A 15,438-nucleotide genomic window follows, 5' to 3' on the forward strand; every position below is an offset into this window, starting at 1 on the left:
AAATATGTCAACAAAGATGGAAATTCGATGACGACTTTGAGGGTCATTGAAATTCGTCAATTGAGCGGTTCCGTCAACGCTTGAATCGTAGTCCTATAGAGAGACGATAAATTAACAGAAGCGAGTAGAGAGATTCATTGAATGTTGCGAGTTGCGTGCAGGGGCGACAGGTTTGAAGAAAAGGAAGTATACAGATCAGCAGTCTCGCGCACAAGGCAAAGCCACTAATGCCACGCCATGCGATGAAACCCATGCAGACTTGACTTTACGCAACCTGGTATTTTACCCCGCTTGTCGACTTGCATAATATCTTCCAATTTAATTCGGCACAGCCCGACAATAGCTGAAGAATAGCGCGGATGGAACGGCACAGCAAGAATGCCGAACGGGATGACCTGGTGCAGAGATTCTAGCTTTAGGTGAGACTAGGGAGATCCAGACTGCGTCCTGTAAGTCCCTTGGTCATGTTGGACCAAGCCTTGGCTCCATATCGGATCGCCAAACATGCATTTGATTCGAATTTAATGATGGGGGCATAAGTACCGCGGCTGGGACGCTTCCAGTCGCGGTGGCTATTAAGCTGCCTGCCGAACAAATCCACTGCCGGGATTTCTCAAGTCAGCCTTCTCAAGACATGCTTGCCGTGGTCGTCGGCTTCACTTTTCTCGTATCATGGATCGTTGCTTCAATCCATCGTAACCGCAATTCCAGCTTGAAAGACATCCCCAATGCTCATTTCTCCGCTCCCTATTCACGCCTGTGGTTGCTGTCGCTCCGATGGCGGAATCTGGAGAATCGGACTCGAATTCAACTCCATCGTCGCCTTGGTCCAGTCATCCGGATTGGACCCCGTGACGTGAGTGTGAATTGCATCGATGACGGGGTTCGCACAATCTACAGCAGCAAGTTCGACAAAGATGAGTCCTTCTACCATGAATTGTTCGACCAGTAAGTTCCTGATGCACTCGCAATTTTTGGATCCAATGACACAAGTCGATGTCTAATTGAGTCCAGGGTTGGCTATATGGTCACCATGACAGGTAACGACGAGCACAGAGAGCGTAAACGTATGCTTTCCCGCCCTTATTCCAATTCGTATATTCTCAACTCCCAGACCCTCGGCAGTGTTCTCTCCCGCGTATCGAGGCACCTAAGGGAGAAAATGGAAGAGTGGGCAAGCACTGGTACCTCTGTGAATGTCTACCAGCAGGCAAAATGCTGCACCCTTGACGTTGCCTCGGGCTGGCTCTTTGGCAGCGAGAACGCGACTGATACTCTGCGAGACCCGGGCTTTGAGAACGACCTCACAACGTTGGCTGCCGCTGCATCGGAAATAGTCTCCGTGCGGACCACGCTCTACTGGCCGTTTACCTACTTTGCAAGCTTGGTTGGCAGCAGGCTGCCCAATCCCGACGCCACTGGTCGATGGCAAGCGTGGCTCACACGAGCGATCACAGATGCCTACAGGAGGCATCCCACCAAGCCGTCTTCCACCGCGAGCCTGTATGACAGTTTCTACGATGCTTTCAAAGCCGCTAATCCCAAGATGCCTCGTAATGAAATGGCTTCTTTCATTGCTGTTGAGTGCGATGACCATCTTTCGGCTAGCCACCTTGGCCTGGGAACTTTACTAGCATATACGATGTATGAGTTATCACGACATCCAGACTACCAGCGGGCGCTCCGGAAAGAGCTCCTCAGTCTGGCCGAACCTAGCGATCAGAGCTTGGCCCATCGCCTGGCAGCTTTACCAGTGCTTGATGCTGTCGTTACCGAGACCATGCGAACCAGGGCACCGTGTCCAGGCCCGTTTCCTCGTGTCGTGCCAGACTCTGGCTGCCGGCTCGCGGGCAAGTTTGACGTCCCCGGCGGCACCATCGTTAGCTCCTCCGCCTGGGCCCTCCACTTTAATCCGGTTCCCTTTCCGTCTCCAGAGGAATGGCGACCGGGGAGGTGGCTCGAAGCAGATAAGAACACGGTCGCAGAGATGCGGAAGTGGGTTTGGACATTTGGAAGCGGCGCGCGGGTGTGCATTGGCACTCACTTCTCCATGCGCGGTAGGTCCATCCCTTTACCGATCGAAGAACGTGCTGACCGTGTAATCACAACCAGTCATTGGGGAGCTGCTCGCAACAATCTATACGGATTACGAGACATACCTGGATGATGAATTTAGAGGAAATGTGGAACAGGTGGATGCCTTTTCTGCGGGTCCTATTGCAGGTTGTCTGAAGCTGAAATTTCGACGGTACACATAGCCGAGTAACTATATTGAAATATTTACAAACTAGCTACAAATCTCTAGATATTTAGTAGTTGCTTGTACAGATTAGCTGTTTGTTTAAGTGTAATTGGCGCCTGCGTGAGTCTTCTGACTTACGGATCGCAACGTTCGAAAGAAGTAGTTTGCGAACATGAATCATTCACAATGTAGTCCCTCAATCCTCCAGAAGTTTCCACCCAATATTTCCTTAGAAAATCGTCAAGCGCACCTCTTTTTGCTAATCAATGCAAGCCTGTTGTTAAACCAGCCATCTGAGCTGGCGTTCCGGTGAGGATGTACTATCACGTAGGATTCCATACATAGCTCCACGTCACAATATGAAGCTTCCTACCACGTTTCAAAGATAAGAAATCTAGAACATCGCACTCCTCAAGTCCGCGACAACAAACAACGAACATTACATCATGGCTTCGATAAGGGATCCGGGAGGGTTCAACTCCAGCAATGAACACACTGGCGTGCGCGTAAGAAACTCCTCCCTGCAGCGTCTTTCTTACCAAACCCAGGCGCTAAACCCAAAGAAGCCTATCATACATCGTATGCTGCAGGCTAAACGTAACATACCATGTAGTTACATCCTGTATTGAAGGGAAGGATACTATCAGGTTATGATCCTAGCTGAGAATCCTTCCGTCGGTGGGCCGTCGGGGTCCCAATCCCCCTTTCTCCGGACCTATCTATCCTTATCCGCCTTGCAAGAAGTGGAGATGTTGCAGTAGCGTGTAAGGAAAGTTCAATTGATCAACGAAGGTCAATCTCTCTTGGCATTACCGGAAGGATCTGACGAGAGGATGCGTCAGTCTCTTTCAGTCACGGAAAGATTGTAGTGGTTATTAATCTATTCTGAGACTAGAGCGGAGATAGCGGATGGGGTTTACCCTGTCTATTTTCACTATGTATATGCGCCTAGACTCATAGTCTATTCATCTTTGTGTGTCTAGCTGCATGTGTACAGTTTGTAATGATCAACGCTATATCGGAATTAAAGCCGCTGCGATATGTTGACGATTTGTAAGGGCGGGCGATGCTGTCGTCTGACTGTGGTGCCATTTGGAATTATTCTTGGTTATGGGAGGCGTGAATACTCTCTTCATAGCTACCTTATCTCTTGATGTGTGCTCATTGTGCTCATTGCACACTATGCTACCAAGTATAGAGCAAAGCACCTGGAGCTTTCAAGTAAATAATTCTTCGTGACTTCAAGAGCGGATGAGTTTACACCTACATAGGGAAGTCTGTTGAAACTACTCGCAGCAAACAAGCACAGAGCATTAAAGATAGCAGTAGCCATATTACAGCATATTTACGTCCAAACTTGTCGTTTTCAATAGCCACTTCCGAGAAAATAAGTGACATTTAAATCCCTTGTATCTATCTTTGAACCGGCTAATCACTACGAAGAAAAAGGTAATTCAATCTGTGCGCACAGATATTGTATTGTGCCCTCTCTACAAGGACAAGGAAGGCTAGCTAGTATTCGTATATAACAAAGGAATGACAAATGGGTCCGGCCAATCCCTTCCTTTCTAGCATCCTTCCTTCAACATTCCCAAATAAGACAACATAGCTTAGTGCTTCTCCTCGACATTGGCAATGTTGGATCTGGCGGAGTTGAACTGAGCCCGGAGCAAGTTGAGCTTCAAGGGCTCTTCTTCTTCGGCCTTGTCGGCGGTTTCAGCAGCGGCGGGCACTTCGGGCTTGAACAGGTTCTGGACTTCCTGCATCGCCTTCCAGGGCTGGGCTCTCTCCTGGGGCGCGGTAGAGGTGGACTGAGGCTGTAAACCGATTAGTTTTGGCAAGTCCTGTATGTTTGAAGATGTTCAGGAATATTCTTACCATCTTGAAGAGTGCTTGTATGAAAAGTGTGGTTTTCTGATAATATCTGAAGTTGTTCTTGTCTGAGACTGGAGATTGATGATATCCGTCTCTGATGGGCGATGGTCAAAGGGGTTTATATAGCACTCCAGACGGGTCTATCTCAACCATATGCGTGGATTACTCCGACATCCTCAGCCATACGTATTCGCTGCTTGTGCATGAAGCCTGTGAAAGCACGCGAGTATGCATGAATCCGGATCAAGGCACAGTGGTACATTGTACTCCGTAACTCATGCTGATAAGCCATACAGTAGCCGTTGAAGCTATCTACGGGGTTTGATCATCGAGGGATATCCCCCTCTTGCGTCTCAACCCCATCCGAGCGCCTGCTTGGAGCCGTGCCCCGAATCTCCATTCATCCAGCATGATTCGCTCTCTCGTCTATGCATGGTTCATCAAGCGTGTTTCATTTGCTCGTATCTCCAGCCGTATCTGGGGATCTCTTCGCTTTCTACACATGGTGATAGGCCTTGCGTAAATGCCTCACCTTATTGCGGACTCCATTGCTGAAGCCAGAAGGATCAAACTATCCAAATCCCTCGGAGCTGTGCAGTGCACTACTCTCCTTGATACCATGTGCATATGAGATGGCATCACGAGGTTGCGATTGAAATGAGGGAATTGTCGGATACCCATGCATATTCGTCCCAGGCAGGTTAGTGTTGTTTGTACACAGGAGTCCTCTTGAATCTCGGATAAATTAAATAGGTTGATGTTTGATAGATACCAACTACGGACAAGCACTTGGCATCCGCAAGACAAGCACCCTAAGACATATGCCAAGCATCCTCGGCTGGAACAAGCAACTCCGCACGCCAAGGTTGTGGCGCAACGGATCTGCATTGACCCTGACGACTTGTGTTACCTAGTAGGTAGATATGGAGGGTACAGAGATACTATTGTTGCACGTAGGTGAGAATTAATCGGCGTAAGCGAACACGTCTCGGTTGACAGTGCTTCCGAACAGAAGGGACCATCATCTGGTGTACAACTGCAGTCTGCCCCGAAGGGGACCGCGTCGCTAACCGATTTCAGATAGCAAGATAAGAGTATCGTCTATCTACAACGCAAATGACGCGCTGGCCATCACTACGCTGATTGAAGTCTAGTGCAGACTATGATAGCCGGAGGGTAAATGTCAACTACATGGAAATCGGAACAAAGTAGACCAAGCTGCATTGGCTATCAGTCTTGCGCAATGCAATTACCCCCCATCCATGCTGGTCAAACGTTTCGAAGGATGAAGGATGAGATCCCAGTCTTCACTTCTGGCACGGCGCACCCGCGCGGTACAGCGTGCATATTAGACAAGAATACTCAAGTATGCATTTACAACTGGCATTTACATCTCCGAGGAGCATCCACCAAGAAACAACTTGAAAGATACCGACTGAAACGCCCGAAATCTACGAAGCAGATGGATGAGATTCCAGTCAAGCGCAACACGTCTAGGTTACAGTGCATCAGCGCACAGGCGCAGAAAAGCCTCCTCCGGGGTCTCATGGAAGGAGTATCTCGATGCTCGTGAAGACCACCTGCGTGGGTCATACCGCCTAGATAGTGATAGATAGGCTTTCGGGCCGCTGCGGATTGAGGTGGGTCTCCTCATCTTGTAGAAAGTACGTATCCCCACTTTGGTCAGTTTCTTGGAAAGATAAGCGCCTGCTTAGCCAGTGACACGATAGCGTGAGACGTGGACTAAGGCTGTGGCTACTAGGAGATCCGTTTTATGCACGAGAGACGGTTCTATTCCCCTCACTTGATCGTCGTATTGCAGATGAGGGATTTGATTCCCTAGTCAAGGACATGGATGGTGTCCGGTTTGAAGTGTGTCTGAGTGGATCATGTCATTTTGGCCCCCGATTACCTATAGTAGATCCGGTGGGCCAGGCTCTTGATTCGCAAGAAACTGCGGGGTAGCAAATTGATTGTCTCGAGTTGAGTTCAGGATGTAATTCCTTCAGCTCGGCGTTGCCGTGTCTTGACTTTCAATACGGAACCGTAAGCCTGTGCCCCGAATTCGAGAGGGAAGTATGCAATCGGCTAATGCGGCAAACAAACTAACCAGGATATACTCTGTTCTCTATCGTGGACACTGGGCCTCATTCCCCAGAGAACATTCGAACCAAGAGCAGTGTCATCGACGAAAATGCCCATTCCAGGAGGAATCAATACATCCACAACGGCCACTGTTGCCTCCATTGACCCTCAAGGCGACACAGTCAAGGCAAAGATCCAGTATCTCGCCAAAGACGACCAGCACCAACATGTGAAACCATACTACTTGCACTTCCAGTACGATACCGACATTCCCCCAACAAACACCGCGGCAGATGACCGGATAGTTCCCATTCATAATGCTCGGAACTTAGACCTTCCGTCGAAGGAGATGTTATTGGAGTATGGATTTACTCAATTACATCTTGAGTGTCCTTTGGCCCCGGAGGAGTACTACTACGACAAGAAAGTGGAGGAAGTCCTATATCCTCAATACAAATCGCTTGCGCGATCTTTGTTCCCGGATGCCGCGCGGGTTGAAGTTCTAGAGCATGCTGTAAGTTAAAGCAATTCGAAGAGGCAAACAGGGCTAGGCTGATTTACTGGGAATCAGACTCGCAAACGGCACCCTCTATGGTTGACTGAGGGTGTAGAACGACATGAGCTTGATACAAACCAGCCGAGCGATTATGTGCATATTGGTATGTCCTATTCTATTTTCCATATAATATCAATCACTAATCGAATGATCGAATTTAGATATGACAGCCTCCTCAGCAGCAAAATGCAGCATCAAGCAGTTCAACATCCACCCAAAGACATATTCCAGATTCATCGTTGTAAAGTAATATCTATCCCAGACCTTCCCATCAAACTTGCATCCAAGAACAGAAACAAGCTTACAGATTTCATCCCACCAGCCTATGGAAACCAATCCGCGGCCCAGTATACGACTTCCCAATCACAGTTTGCGACCGCCGAACAGTAGACTACGCATCTCAGACCACAGCCATGGACATCGTTGCGCGTGACTACGTCAACGAGAATACTCGAATATACTATGACGAGAACCACAAATGGTACTACTGGCATGGGCTGCAAGCCGATGAGGTGATCGCTTTCGTGCAGGCGGATTCTCAAGCTGAGAACAGTGCAGGTATGGATTTCATTTACCCTTTCCAAATAGGATCTGTCGCTGTGAATGATATTGATACTGGAAGTCAGGAGTTCCACATACGGCGTTTCGGGATCCTCGGAACAGTGATACTACGCAGTTGCGGGAGAGTATTGAAGCGAGAATATTTGTTTATTTCGACTGAACTCTCAGATATTATACTTGGTGTAGAATGGAGTATATAACATTTACTAAGGACAAACAAACAACAATTCGACTCTATGTAGTATCTACCGTCCCTCCCTGCCGAATCGCTCCTTACTTCTAAACCAATCCCCGTATATCATCAGCGCTCCCAACGGCGGAATGAAAGCCGCCGCAATGAAAGCCAGCACCGTATTCCCCCATCCTTGCCCGATACTGTCATACAGAGCTGGACCGATCAAGGGCAGAAACGCCCCTGCAATAGCTCTGAAAATCACCCCAGCAGCGATAGCCGAAGCCCCATGAATCTCATATGTATCCACGACATAAGTCTCCGCCGGAATAGCAGAAAGCGTCATGCTGAAGCCAGCGAGACACGTTCCAACCAGCGGCACGATATACTGAACATGATAATCCAACGTCCATCCGTAGATGATAAATCCCGCAGGCAGGATCACAGCAGCGAGAATCAAATGCACTAGCCGCGACTCGGGCTTGAATGCGTCGCCTTTTGTTTCTTTCTGATGGATGACGTAGCGGTCGGAGGTGAAACTGTAGAAGATTAAAGAGACGGTGTTGCCGATGGCGAGACTGAGGAATGTAAGGCCGATGGAGCCGCTGGTGAAGGTGCCGGGGTAGGTCGATTCCATGGATTCTGTGAGGGTGGCCATGATCAATGACACCAGGGCGTAGGTCGTAGACATGTATGTCGTGGTCATTATGAGGATAGGAGATCGAAAGAGGATTTGCATTGGCTTGATAGCGCTCTCAAGCATAGTTGATGCATCGATCTGAGCCTGATGTTCGGACTGATACTTCAGGTGAATATTGTCGTCTGCGCCCGCGCGCTCCATCTGTAATCGCTCCGCCTTCCTCCTCAGCAGAACAACCGTGTACGTCTCCCTTAGCACCAGCAGTAAAAGCAAGCTAAAGAACCCCAGCACAATAGCCGCCAGCCAAATGGACCACCGCCAACCCAGGTCCTCAGCGATATACGCGCCCGCGATAGGGGAGATGAAATCCGCGATCATTTGCGTACCCATGACTATTGCCATGGAGCGGCCGGTCTGTTCCATTTTGAACAGGTCCCCGACAATGGCGGGGCCCAGGGTGAGAATGGATAGGAAACAACCCGTTAAGAAGCGAAAGGCTATCAGCATGGAGATGTTGACGCTCAGCGCGCTGGCGACTAAGCAGAGCAGCGCGAGGAAATTCCCGATATGGAAGACGGGAAGTCGACCGAATCTCTCGGACAGCGGCGCGATGAAAAATGGGCCGATTCCTTCGCCGAGTTCCCAGATCGTGACGAGGAGAGTCTGGTCAACTGAGCTGTGTGAATGGAATTCTTGGAGGATTTCGGGTGCCGTGGGTACGATTGTCATTGTTGAGAAGACACTAGATATTGAGGTTAATTCAACGAGCATGCGATAGATTATACAAAAATCGACGAGGAAAACAACCAAGGAAGTAATGATGCTCACCTGACAAACCCCATCCATGAAACAACAATCACAATCAGCCATTTGTGCACTGGCGACCAATTCAGCGGGTTTTCCGGGTCGTTCTCGTCAAAGTCCACGAGGACGACATCTGGATCGCTATCTTCGCTGGCATCGGCATTTTCCAATGGCTGTTCGTCGGCGATTTTTCCCTTCTCGTTGTCCACCGTAGTCAGGGATTGCTCGTTGTGTGATGCATTGTGCGGTTCAAATGAGGATAGGATGGGGACCGGGTGGTTGATGGTCTCATCGATGAAAGACATCACTGCCAAGCGGGTGGCATGCGCGAATAGGTTTCTAATCCACTACTGAAAAGGCAAGTGGTAGGAAAAGGCGCATAGCGACATTTTAGGGCCGACATAGTTCATCACGTGGAGAGCCTAACGCGCGATCCTGATCCGGAAACAAGACGTAGGGAGGCCTAGAATTGGCCTGGGAACTTTTTAATTAAGGCATGGGCAGACGTACTAAGTCTAGTCCCCTGAAAGTTTCCATTATCTTACATGTTATTCAAGGTACATGTCTTCGCCCAATAAGGAACCTGTCTTAGTTCTTATCAGCAAAACATGCAATTGGTCTCAATAACTCCACTATTCCCTCCACGCTTTATAAGGCTTAACGGCACGCTCCACTTCGAGAGGCCCACTTGGGAGATAGTATTGTCAAGGTGGTGGAGAACCTACCAACAGCAATTAAGGCACCTCACAGATGAGAGCTACTTGGTAGGTCTTCCATGAGTTCAGTTTTGTGTTTCTCGATTAAGAGAATGCTTGTGTTTCCCAATGTAGGTCTTGTAGGATTGAGAAGCCAAGGCATTGTGATCCTAGGTCAGTCAACTAAAAGAATATCATGCACGAAACGATGCCAAAGCTTGTAAAGCGAACAATCTATTTCCTATTGGAGACCAAACTGATCTATGTATACACGCTATAATTGAAACGAAACCCGCTAAAGCTCATCCTTATCCCAGCCAGAAGAAGTCTCACCCTCCTCACCCTCGTCAGGGTACGATTCACCGGCCCTTTCTTCCTCCGCCTGCTCCTGCTCCTGCTGCTTCTCAGCGGCAACTCTCTTCGACAAGGCCGCAATCTCATCATCATACTCCGTCCACTCAGGTACCTGCCTCCTGGCACGATCCAACTTCGGCTCCTTCGTCATCGGGTTATTGCACAGGTCGATCGTCCGAGCCTGTGACTGCGACTCATCCGAGCACCAAGTCTCACACCACAGCCACTCCTGCGGCAGACTCTTGATCGGGATATGATGCTGCATGTGGTTCGGCAGATCCTGGTCCAGGTTGCTCAAACTCTCGGGGTCAGCTGACAGCATCTGGTACTGTCCACGCAGGCGATCGCCGGCGGCGATGGCACGGAAGCGGTTCAGGTCGACAACGTAAAGCGCGGAGATATGGTAGGGTTGACCACGGAGGAAGTTCTTCCAGTACCCCTGCTTCCAGAAGCGGAAGCCTTCCATCTCGTGGCGGGAGTCGCACATGGGAGTAAAGCCGTACGGAGCGCCTTCGAGGTCAAGGCTGACGAGGTCGTACATATCTGTGCGGACTATCTGGTCGGCGTCGACAAAGATGACTTTGTCGAGGTCGAGAGGGAAGAGAACGTCCAGGAAGAGGATCTTGTAGCCCCAGATTTCACGTTGCTTTTCTTTCTGGGCCCGGAGCCAGTGTGGCCATTTGTAGGTGACCATTTCGTAAGAGAAGTTATACTCCTTCGCAAGGTGGGGCAGGAAGGACTTGAAGGACGGGGAGAGGAATTGTTCGATGAACCAGAATTTCACGCTGTGGTTGGTGTTGCGCATCACTGAGACCATCATAATGTTGAGCATGCGCTCGTAGAGGTGTCCACTGGCGACGGAGAAGATGTTAATGTCAGCTTGTTTGCCGCTAGTGCTGCCTTTGGCGCCGACTCCGACGCTGGAGAGGATGCCGGAGGCGAAGTTGAACCCCTTATTCATGTAGTCCATCGCAGAACCTGGTTTGGGGTTGGTCTCGAGGACGTCTTCGGTCTCGTAGCCCTTCTTACGGGAGACACGCGGGAAAAGGGTGCGGCCTTGGAAGGAGAGGAGGGCCACTTCGTTGTTTTCGTCGCCAGGTTGGGGGTTGTAGCCGAGGCTGCCTACGCTGTCGAGGGTGAAGATGCGTTCGCTACGGCCCGGTTTGAGGTTGATGTTCCACAGTCCAGGTTGGGCTTTGAATTGGAAGTATCCGAGATTGGCCATGATGATTGTATCCGAGAAGTGAGGGTTGTTCTCAGTTCCAAGGACAAGCTGAACTCCTCTAGGTGGGGACTTCGTGGTCATATCCCGGGAGTGGCCCTCGATCAAGATGTGTTCCAATGCGTAAATAGCATCGACATTCGAGCCGTCCTTGACGGAACTTAACTTGATATTGTCAAGATCGTGGATAGAGTCCTTGGGAGCCACAAGCCAAGAAGAGGGAACATCCATGCCCAGGGTGAGGAGTGCCTCGACGGGGACGCCCGAGAAGGAGGCTGTGGGCCGGGAAACCGACCCATCTTCGTTGAACGATGGCTCCGAATCGAGAACATAACGATAGAAGCGCTTGGTGGGCAGCTCTTTAATCTCCTCGCGCGGGTTCAGGACCAATCTCACTCTGACACTTGCCAGCTCCGACAGTACTTTTAGAATTGGTAGCCACTTCTGAGCAACTTCCGAAGTCGGATCGATAGATGCTACAATGGTAATCGCTGGATCATCGGAATTGGAGACAGTGATAGCTGATTGTGAGTCGTTCCATCTGTTGAACAAATTCAACCGAATGTCCGAAGTCGACTCATATATGCCCTCTGGCACATCCGAGATCGTAGAGAGCGTGGTGAGCGAGGTAAGCTTGGCAAAGTCTAGCGGATCAGAAAGCTTCTCATCGAATTCAAGGGCCTTGGCCGCCTTTGCTACCGGAGTAATCCGCTTTTGCTTCTCATATATCAGTAGTTGGTCCAGGTCCTCTGAGGCCAGGGCGGTGTCTTCTGCAATCGGTCCAACGACCCTTCCGTTGATGACAAGTGCCCTTTCGCCCGGAGCGAGTCCAAGCTCTTCTACTACAGCTCGCTGAGCCTCCCAGAAGAGTGCCGCATCCCCAGCTTCCTCATCTGCTGGCGAGGCGGAAGAGGCGATCGCCTCCAAAATCTGGCTGGCATCTACCTCTTTGCCACCATTCAACAATCGACGAACAGCGACAGACCTAGATGCGGGGGACGCCTCGAGCTTAGGATTGTGTAGGAAAAGCATCTCGACTTCACCATGTGTTTTTCGGCTCTCAAGGGCCGCGCTGAGTAGCTCGTAACCCGATTTCTCATCAAAGTTGCCAACAACGATGGCATGGGCACTCTCCAAGGCATTGCTTTCATCTAGCCCTAAACGTGGAATCTGACTGAAGAGCTTCTCTTGGGAGTCCGCAATCTGCACCAAGTCCACAGCCCGGATCTCTTTCGGGTCCTCTGGAACGATCGCCGGATTGCGCCTATCGAAAGCCTGCGAGAGAAACAATTCTGGCAACCATGTATCTTCATCGACCTCGGCATCAGCAATCTTCTGCTGAATTAGCTGAGTATCTTTGCTTATTTTTGTGCTCATTTCCTGCGCCCATTTGTCATTGCGGGTGACAGGAATGCCGTTAACAAAAGCATGTGATGGCTCGTGCTTCATCCCCAGACGGTTTAGGTACGCAGTTGTCTTTGATACCGTTGCGTCATATACAGCATTATTCAAGACTTCATCTAGAGATAGAGACACCTTCTCCAGACGAGGACTCCGGTCCTGAGTTGCAGCCTGGAAGCAGGCCTTATCCGGAGAAGCCAACTTATTTTTGGACGCCGACTGCTCCAATTAGTAACTGACAAACAATAGCGGAATTTGGGTACGGGAAAGTTAGTCCTTACCGCTTCAAGGTAATCCATAAAACTGGCCAGACCAAAAGTCTCTTGAAGGTAATGAGCGACCTTGAGCTGAGCAATTGCTCCGTCTGAGAATGTGACCGGAATCAAACCAAATCTGACGGGAATTTTGTTCTTCACAAAGACCTGGATTGTTTTGACAACAATATCAGCATCTTCAGTGCTCGTCAAGTCGACAGGAAAGACAATATTGTTGGAATCGCGGCGGACTGCCGGAAGCTGGCCTGGATATGTGCGTTGCATAAACTACCAGACATTAGCATCTCCGCAATAAAGAATCCCGGATGTACCTACTCCTGCGAGTTCGCTGGGCCACGATTCATAGCGCGCATCCTTTTCGAGATTGTTCAGCCACATGATGACACCACCTCCCTCAATGTCATCACGGTAGTTGTAACGCTGAGGGCCATCCCGTGCCAAGGCCTCTCCAAGCAGAGGGTGTGACAAAAGCTCTACAGCATCTGTAGCGGACAGGCCTAAGTTTCGGAACTTCTCGATCAATTTCCTTTCGCGACGCAAGTGATCCAGAAGAGTGAATGCGTCCACTTGTCGAGGTTCAATCTGAACACCGTTGATCCAGAGCACGTTGAGCCCCGGCGGAAGCATACGCAATCTGCTGGACCGAACATCTTGCAACAGCTCGGTGGAAACGTTGTGAGACGCAACGCGTGCGGAGTATTTGGGGAAATCCTGTGACAGCTTCACAAGTGTGTCAAACGGGTCATCGCTATCCAACACATACCCGACCGTGTTCAGCCCAAGCCGAGAAACTTCGGATGATGACAGGGGTCTCAGGTCATCCAAATCATCTCCTGTCTCATCAGACTTTCCGGACTCAATGCTGCCGGTCCCTCTTTCTTCCGCGTCTCTATCATCAATCACAATATAGTCCGTCCGCTTTAACGCCAGCTCGACACCGTATCCAGACACAAAAACAGGACGTGGAGACCAATGTTGAGGAGGTCTGTATCGCACGCGATACGAGACTTGTCCTTCTTTCGCCATCGTACTCAGTGACTGGTGAAATTCCTTGAACATCGGGGACGCTATATCCGCATACAAAATCGCTGGAGGCAGAGAGGGATCTCCGAAGACACGATCGAAAGGGAGTTCTCGTGGGTCACTACATTGTAGCGGTTAGTCACCAGCATGTAGACACAAATTTGAGATTACCACTCACTCAGAACCCGTAACATCCTGCTGGGCGCGTTCCATAGTAGACGAGCAGTATTGCTTTCCTTCGGAGTGCACCCAAACAGGACAGACCGCATCCTGCGCGGCCATTAACGAATATTGAACCGAAGCATTGTAGTACTGGTAGTGAGCCGTGATCCGCGGACTGGCGGATCTCATCGCCAGCGACAGCTTGAAAGATGAGAGACTTTCAGGGGTCCGTAAGTGTCCATCCTCACGCACAACCTCCAGGAAGCGATCATATAGGTCCTTATCCGTAACAGCGTCATCGAAAATACCATCGGCGATCCGATCGAGTAACGGGAAGTATGAGGTGGAGTTCTCCTCCGCAGCGGATTCGCTACATAGAGGTCAGCCCAGGAATCAAGAGCATCCAACTAGATCTGTCTGGATTTCACTTACAGTAGCTCTATCAGATAAGGTGGGGAATCAAACGAAGCTTGGAGAGCAACATTGACTGATGGACTAGCGCGTCCCTGGATAGCCAGCAGACCGGCAATCAATACAGATGCAAGTCGCCATGAGGCGAAATTTGCCAGTCCAGATACCATCGTCACAGCTCACCACGGGAAATGATACCTAGAGCTGATGGCAGCGGTGTTGACTAGCTAGCTGTTCCCGATAAGCTAGCTAGCAAGCACACATAACGGGCGGCGGATAAGCTCGAGGTGATCAATGGCAACAATGTAATTACCAATTCAGTATAATTGATGTATAGACCAATCAGGCATTAAAGATGCCCAGTCGAGCTTGCACAAGAAGTTTCTTTGGGTTGTTGAGCCAAGAGAGCAGCGCTTATAAGTCGGGGGGCATTTGGCCACATCGCGGGATGGGTGAGCTACTACGGTCGGCGCAGCGGCCAAAAACGCCGAACTTCCGCGCTTCAGCTGCGGCCCATTGGTTGGCGACTGCTGTCCACAGTATGAGGCTGGATTCTATAACGAGAATCACAAGGCATATAGCAATTTCCTAGGGTCGATAGAAGCTAGGTAGTGGTCTACGAGTCCGATTTCATAGTGTTCTTTCCTGTTCTGTTGCCCCGGGGCTGTTGCCGGATGGGTGAATGGCTCTAATGGAGACTATGCAGATTGGTGTAACTTTCATTGTTTTCTGGCTAGTGAACAGCAAGATTCGCTAATAGGAACAGGATCATGATCATTTATATCAGTCAGTAGTCGTATCAGAATGTGTCAGCACTTTTGTCTTTCCAGCTTTTGTGCTTTTTCTCGCCATCTGGCGTTCAATCGCTTCAAAATAACCACCCCATACGCCAGTCTTGTATGCAAACCCAACTACCATATGAAATCAAAACAGAAAATCAGCAAGACCTCGATGCACCTT

General features: G+C 49.9%; 5 protein-coding genes across 5 annotated transcripts; 2 read left to right on the forward strand and 3 right to left on the reverse strand.

Moving 5' to 3' along the window:
* Positions 1-634: 634 nt before the first annotated feature.
* On the forward strand, positions 635-2,258 carry BDQ94DRAFT_165053 (cytochrome P450; the record flags this gene model as incomplete). The annotated part of the gene is made up of 3 exons (XM_026770188.1): positions 635-948; positions 1,015-2,057; positions 2,113-2,258. The coding sequence occupies 3 exons, from the start codon at positions 635-637 to the stop codon at positions 2,256-2,258; spliced, it is 1,503 nt and encodes a 500-aa protein (XP_026632348.1).
* A 1,594-nt stretch (positions 2,259-3,852) lies between these two features.
* On the reverse strand, positions 3,853-4,379 carry BDQ94DRAFT_165054 (uncharacterized protein; the record flags this gene model as incomplete). The annotated part of the gene is made up of 2 exons (XM_026770189.1): positions 3,853-4,059; positions 4,284-4,379. 2 exons carry the CDS (start codon positions 4,377-4,379, stop codon positions 3,853-3,855), a joined length of 303 nt encoding a protein of 100 aa, XP_026632349.1.
* A 1,932-nt stretch (positions 4,380-6,311) lies between these two features.
* BDQ94DRAFT_165055 (uncharacterized protein) lies at positions 6,312-7,479 on the forward strand (the record flags this gene model as incomplete). The annotated part of the gene is made up of 5 exons (XM_026770190.1): positions 6,312-6,716; positions 6,774-6,861; positions 6,920-7,004; positions 7,081-7,316; positions 7,385-7,479. 5 exons carry the CDS (start codon positions 6,312-6,314, stop codon positions 7,477-7,479), a joined length of 909 nt encoding a protein of 302 aa, XP_026632350.1.
* A 22-nt stretch (positions 7,480-7,501) lies between these two features.
* On the reverse strand, positions 7,502-9,273 carry BDQ94DRAFT_132888 (major facilitator superfamily domain-containing protein). Its single transcript, XM_026764154.1, has 2 exons — positions 8,960-9,273; positions 7,502-8,873 (listed from the first exon to the last, which is right to left on the reverse strand). Exons 1-2 carry the CDS (start codon positions 9,238-9,240, stop codon positions 7,565-7,567), a joined length of 1,590 nt encoding a protein of 529 aa, XP_026632351.1. The 5' UTR covers positions 9,241-9,273; the 3' UTR covers positions 7,502-7,564.
* A 652-nt stretch (positions 9,274-9,925) lies between these two features.
* BDQ94DRAFT_165057 (putative UDP-glucose:glycoprotein glucosyltransferase) lies at positions 9,926-14,648 on the reverse strand (the record flags this gene model as incomplete). The annotated part of the gene is made up of 5 exons (XM_026770191.1): positions 9,926-12,826; positions 12,889-13,149; positions 13,198-14,026; positions 14,084-14,437; positions 14,500-14,648. The coding sequence occupies 5 exons, from the start codon at positions 14,646-14,648 to the stop codon at positions 9,926-9,928; spliced, it is 4,494 nt and encodes a 1,497-aa protein (XP_026632352.1).
* Between the last annotated feature and the right edge of the window lie 790 nt (positions 14,649-15,438).

Source organism: Aspergillus welwitschiae (genome assembly GCF_003344945.1).
Source record: "Aspergillus welwitschiae strain CBS 139.54b unplaced genomic scaffold BDQ94scaffold_1, whole genome shotgun sequence".
Taxonomy (NCBI): Eukaryota; Fungi; Ascomycota; class Eurotiomycetes; order Eurotiales; family Aspergillaceae; genus Aspergillus; species Aspergillus welwitschiae.

Coding starts and splice junctions, on each gene's coding strand:
- BDQ94DRAFT_132888 (XM_026764154.1), bottom strand. CDS start 9,240: ATGTCTTTCATCGATGAGACCATCAACCACCCGGTCCCCATCCTATCC. Junction 8,874..8,959: donor TCATGGATGGGGTTTGTCAG/GTGAGCATCATT, acceptor CTCAATATCTAG/TGTCTTCTCAACAATGACAA.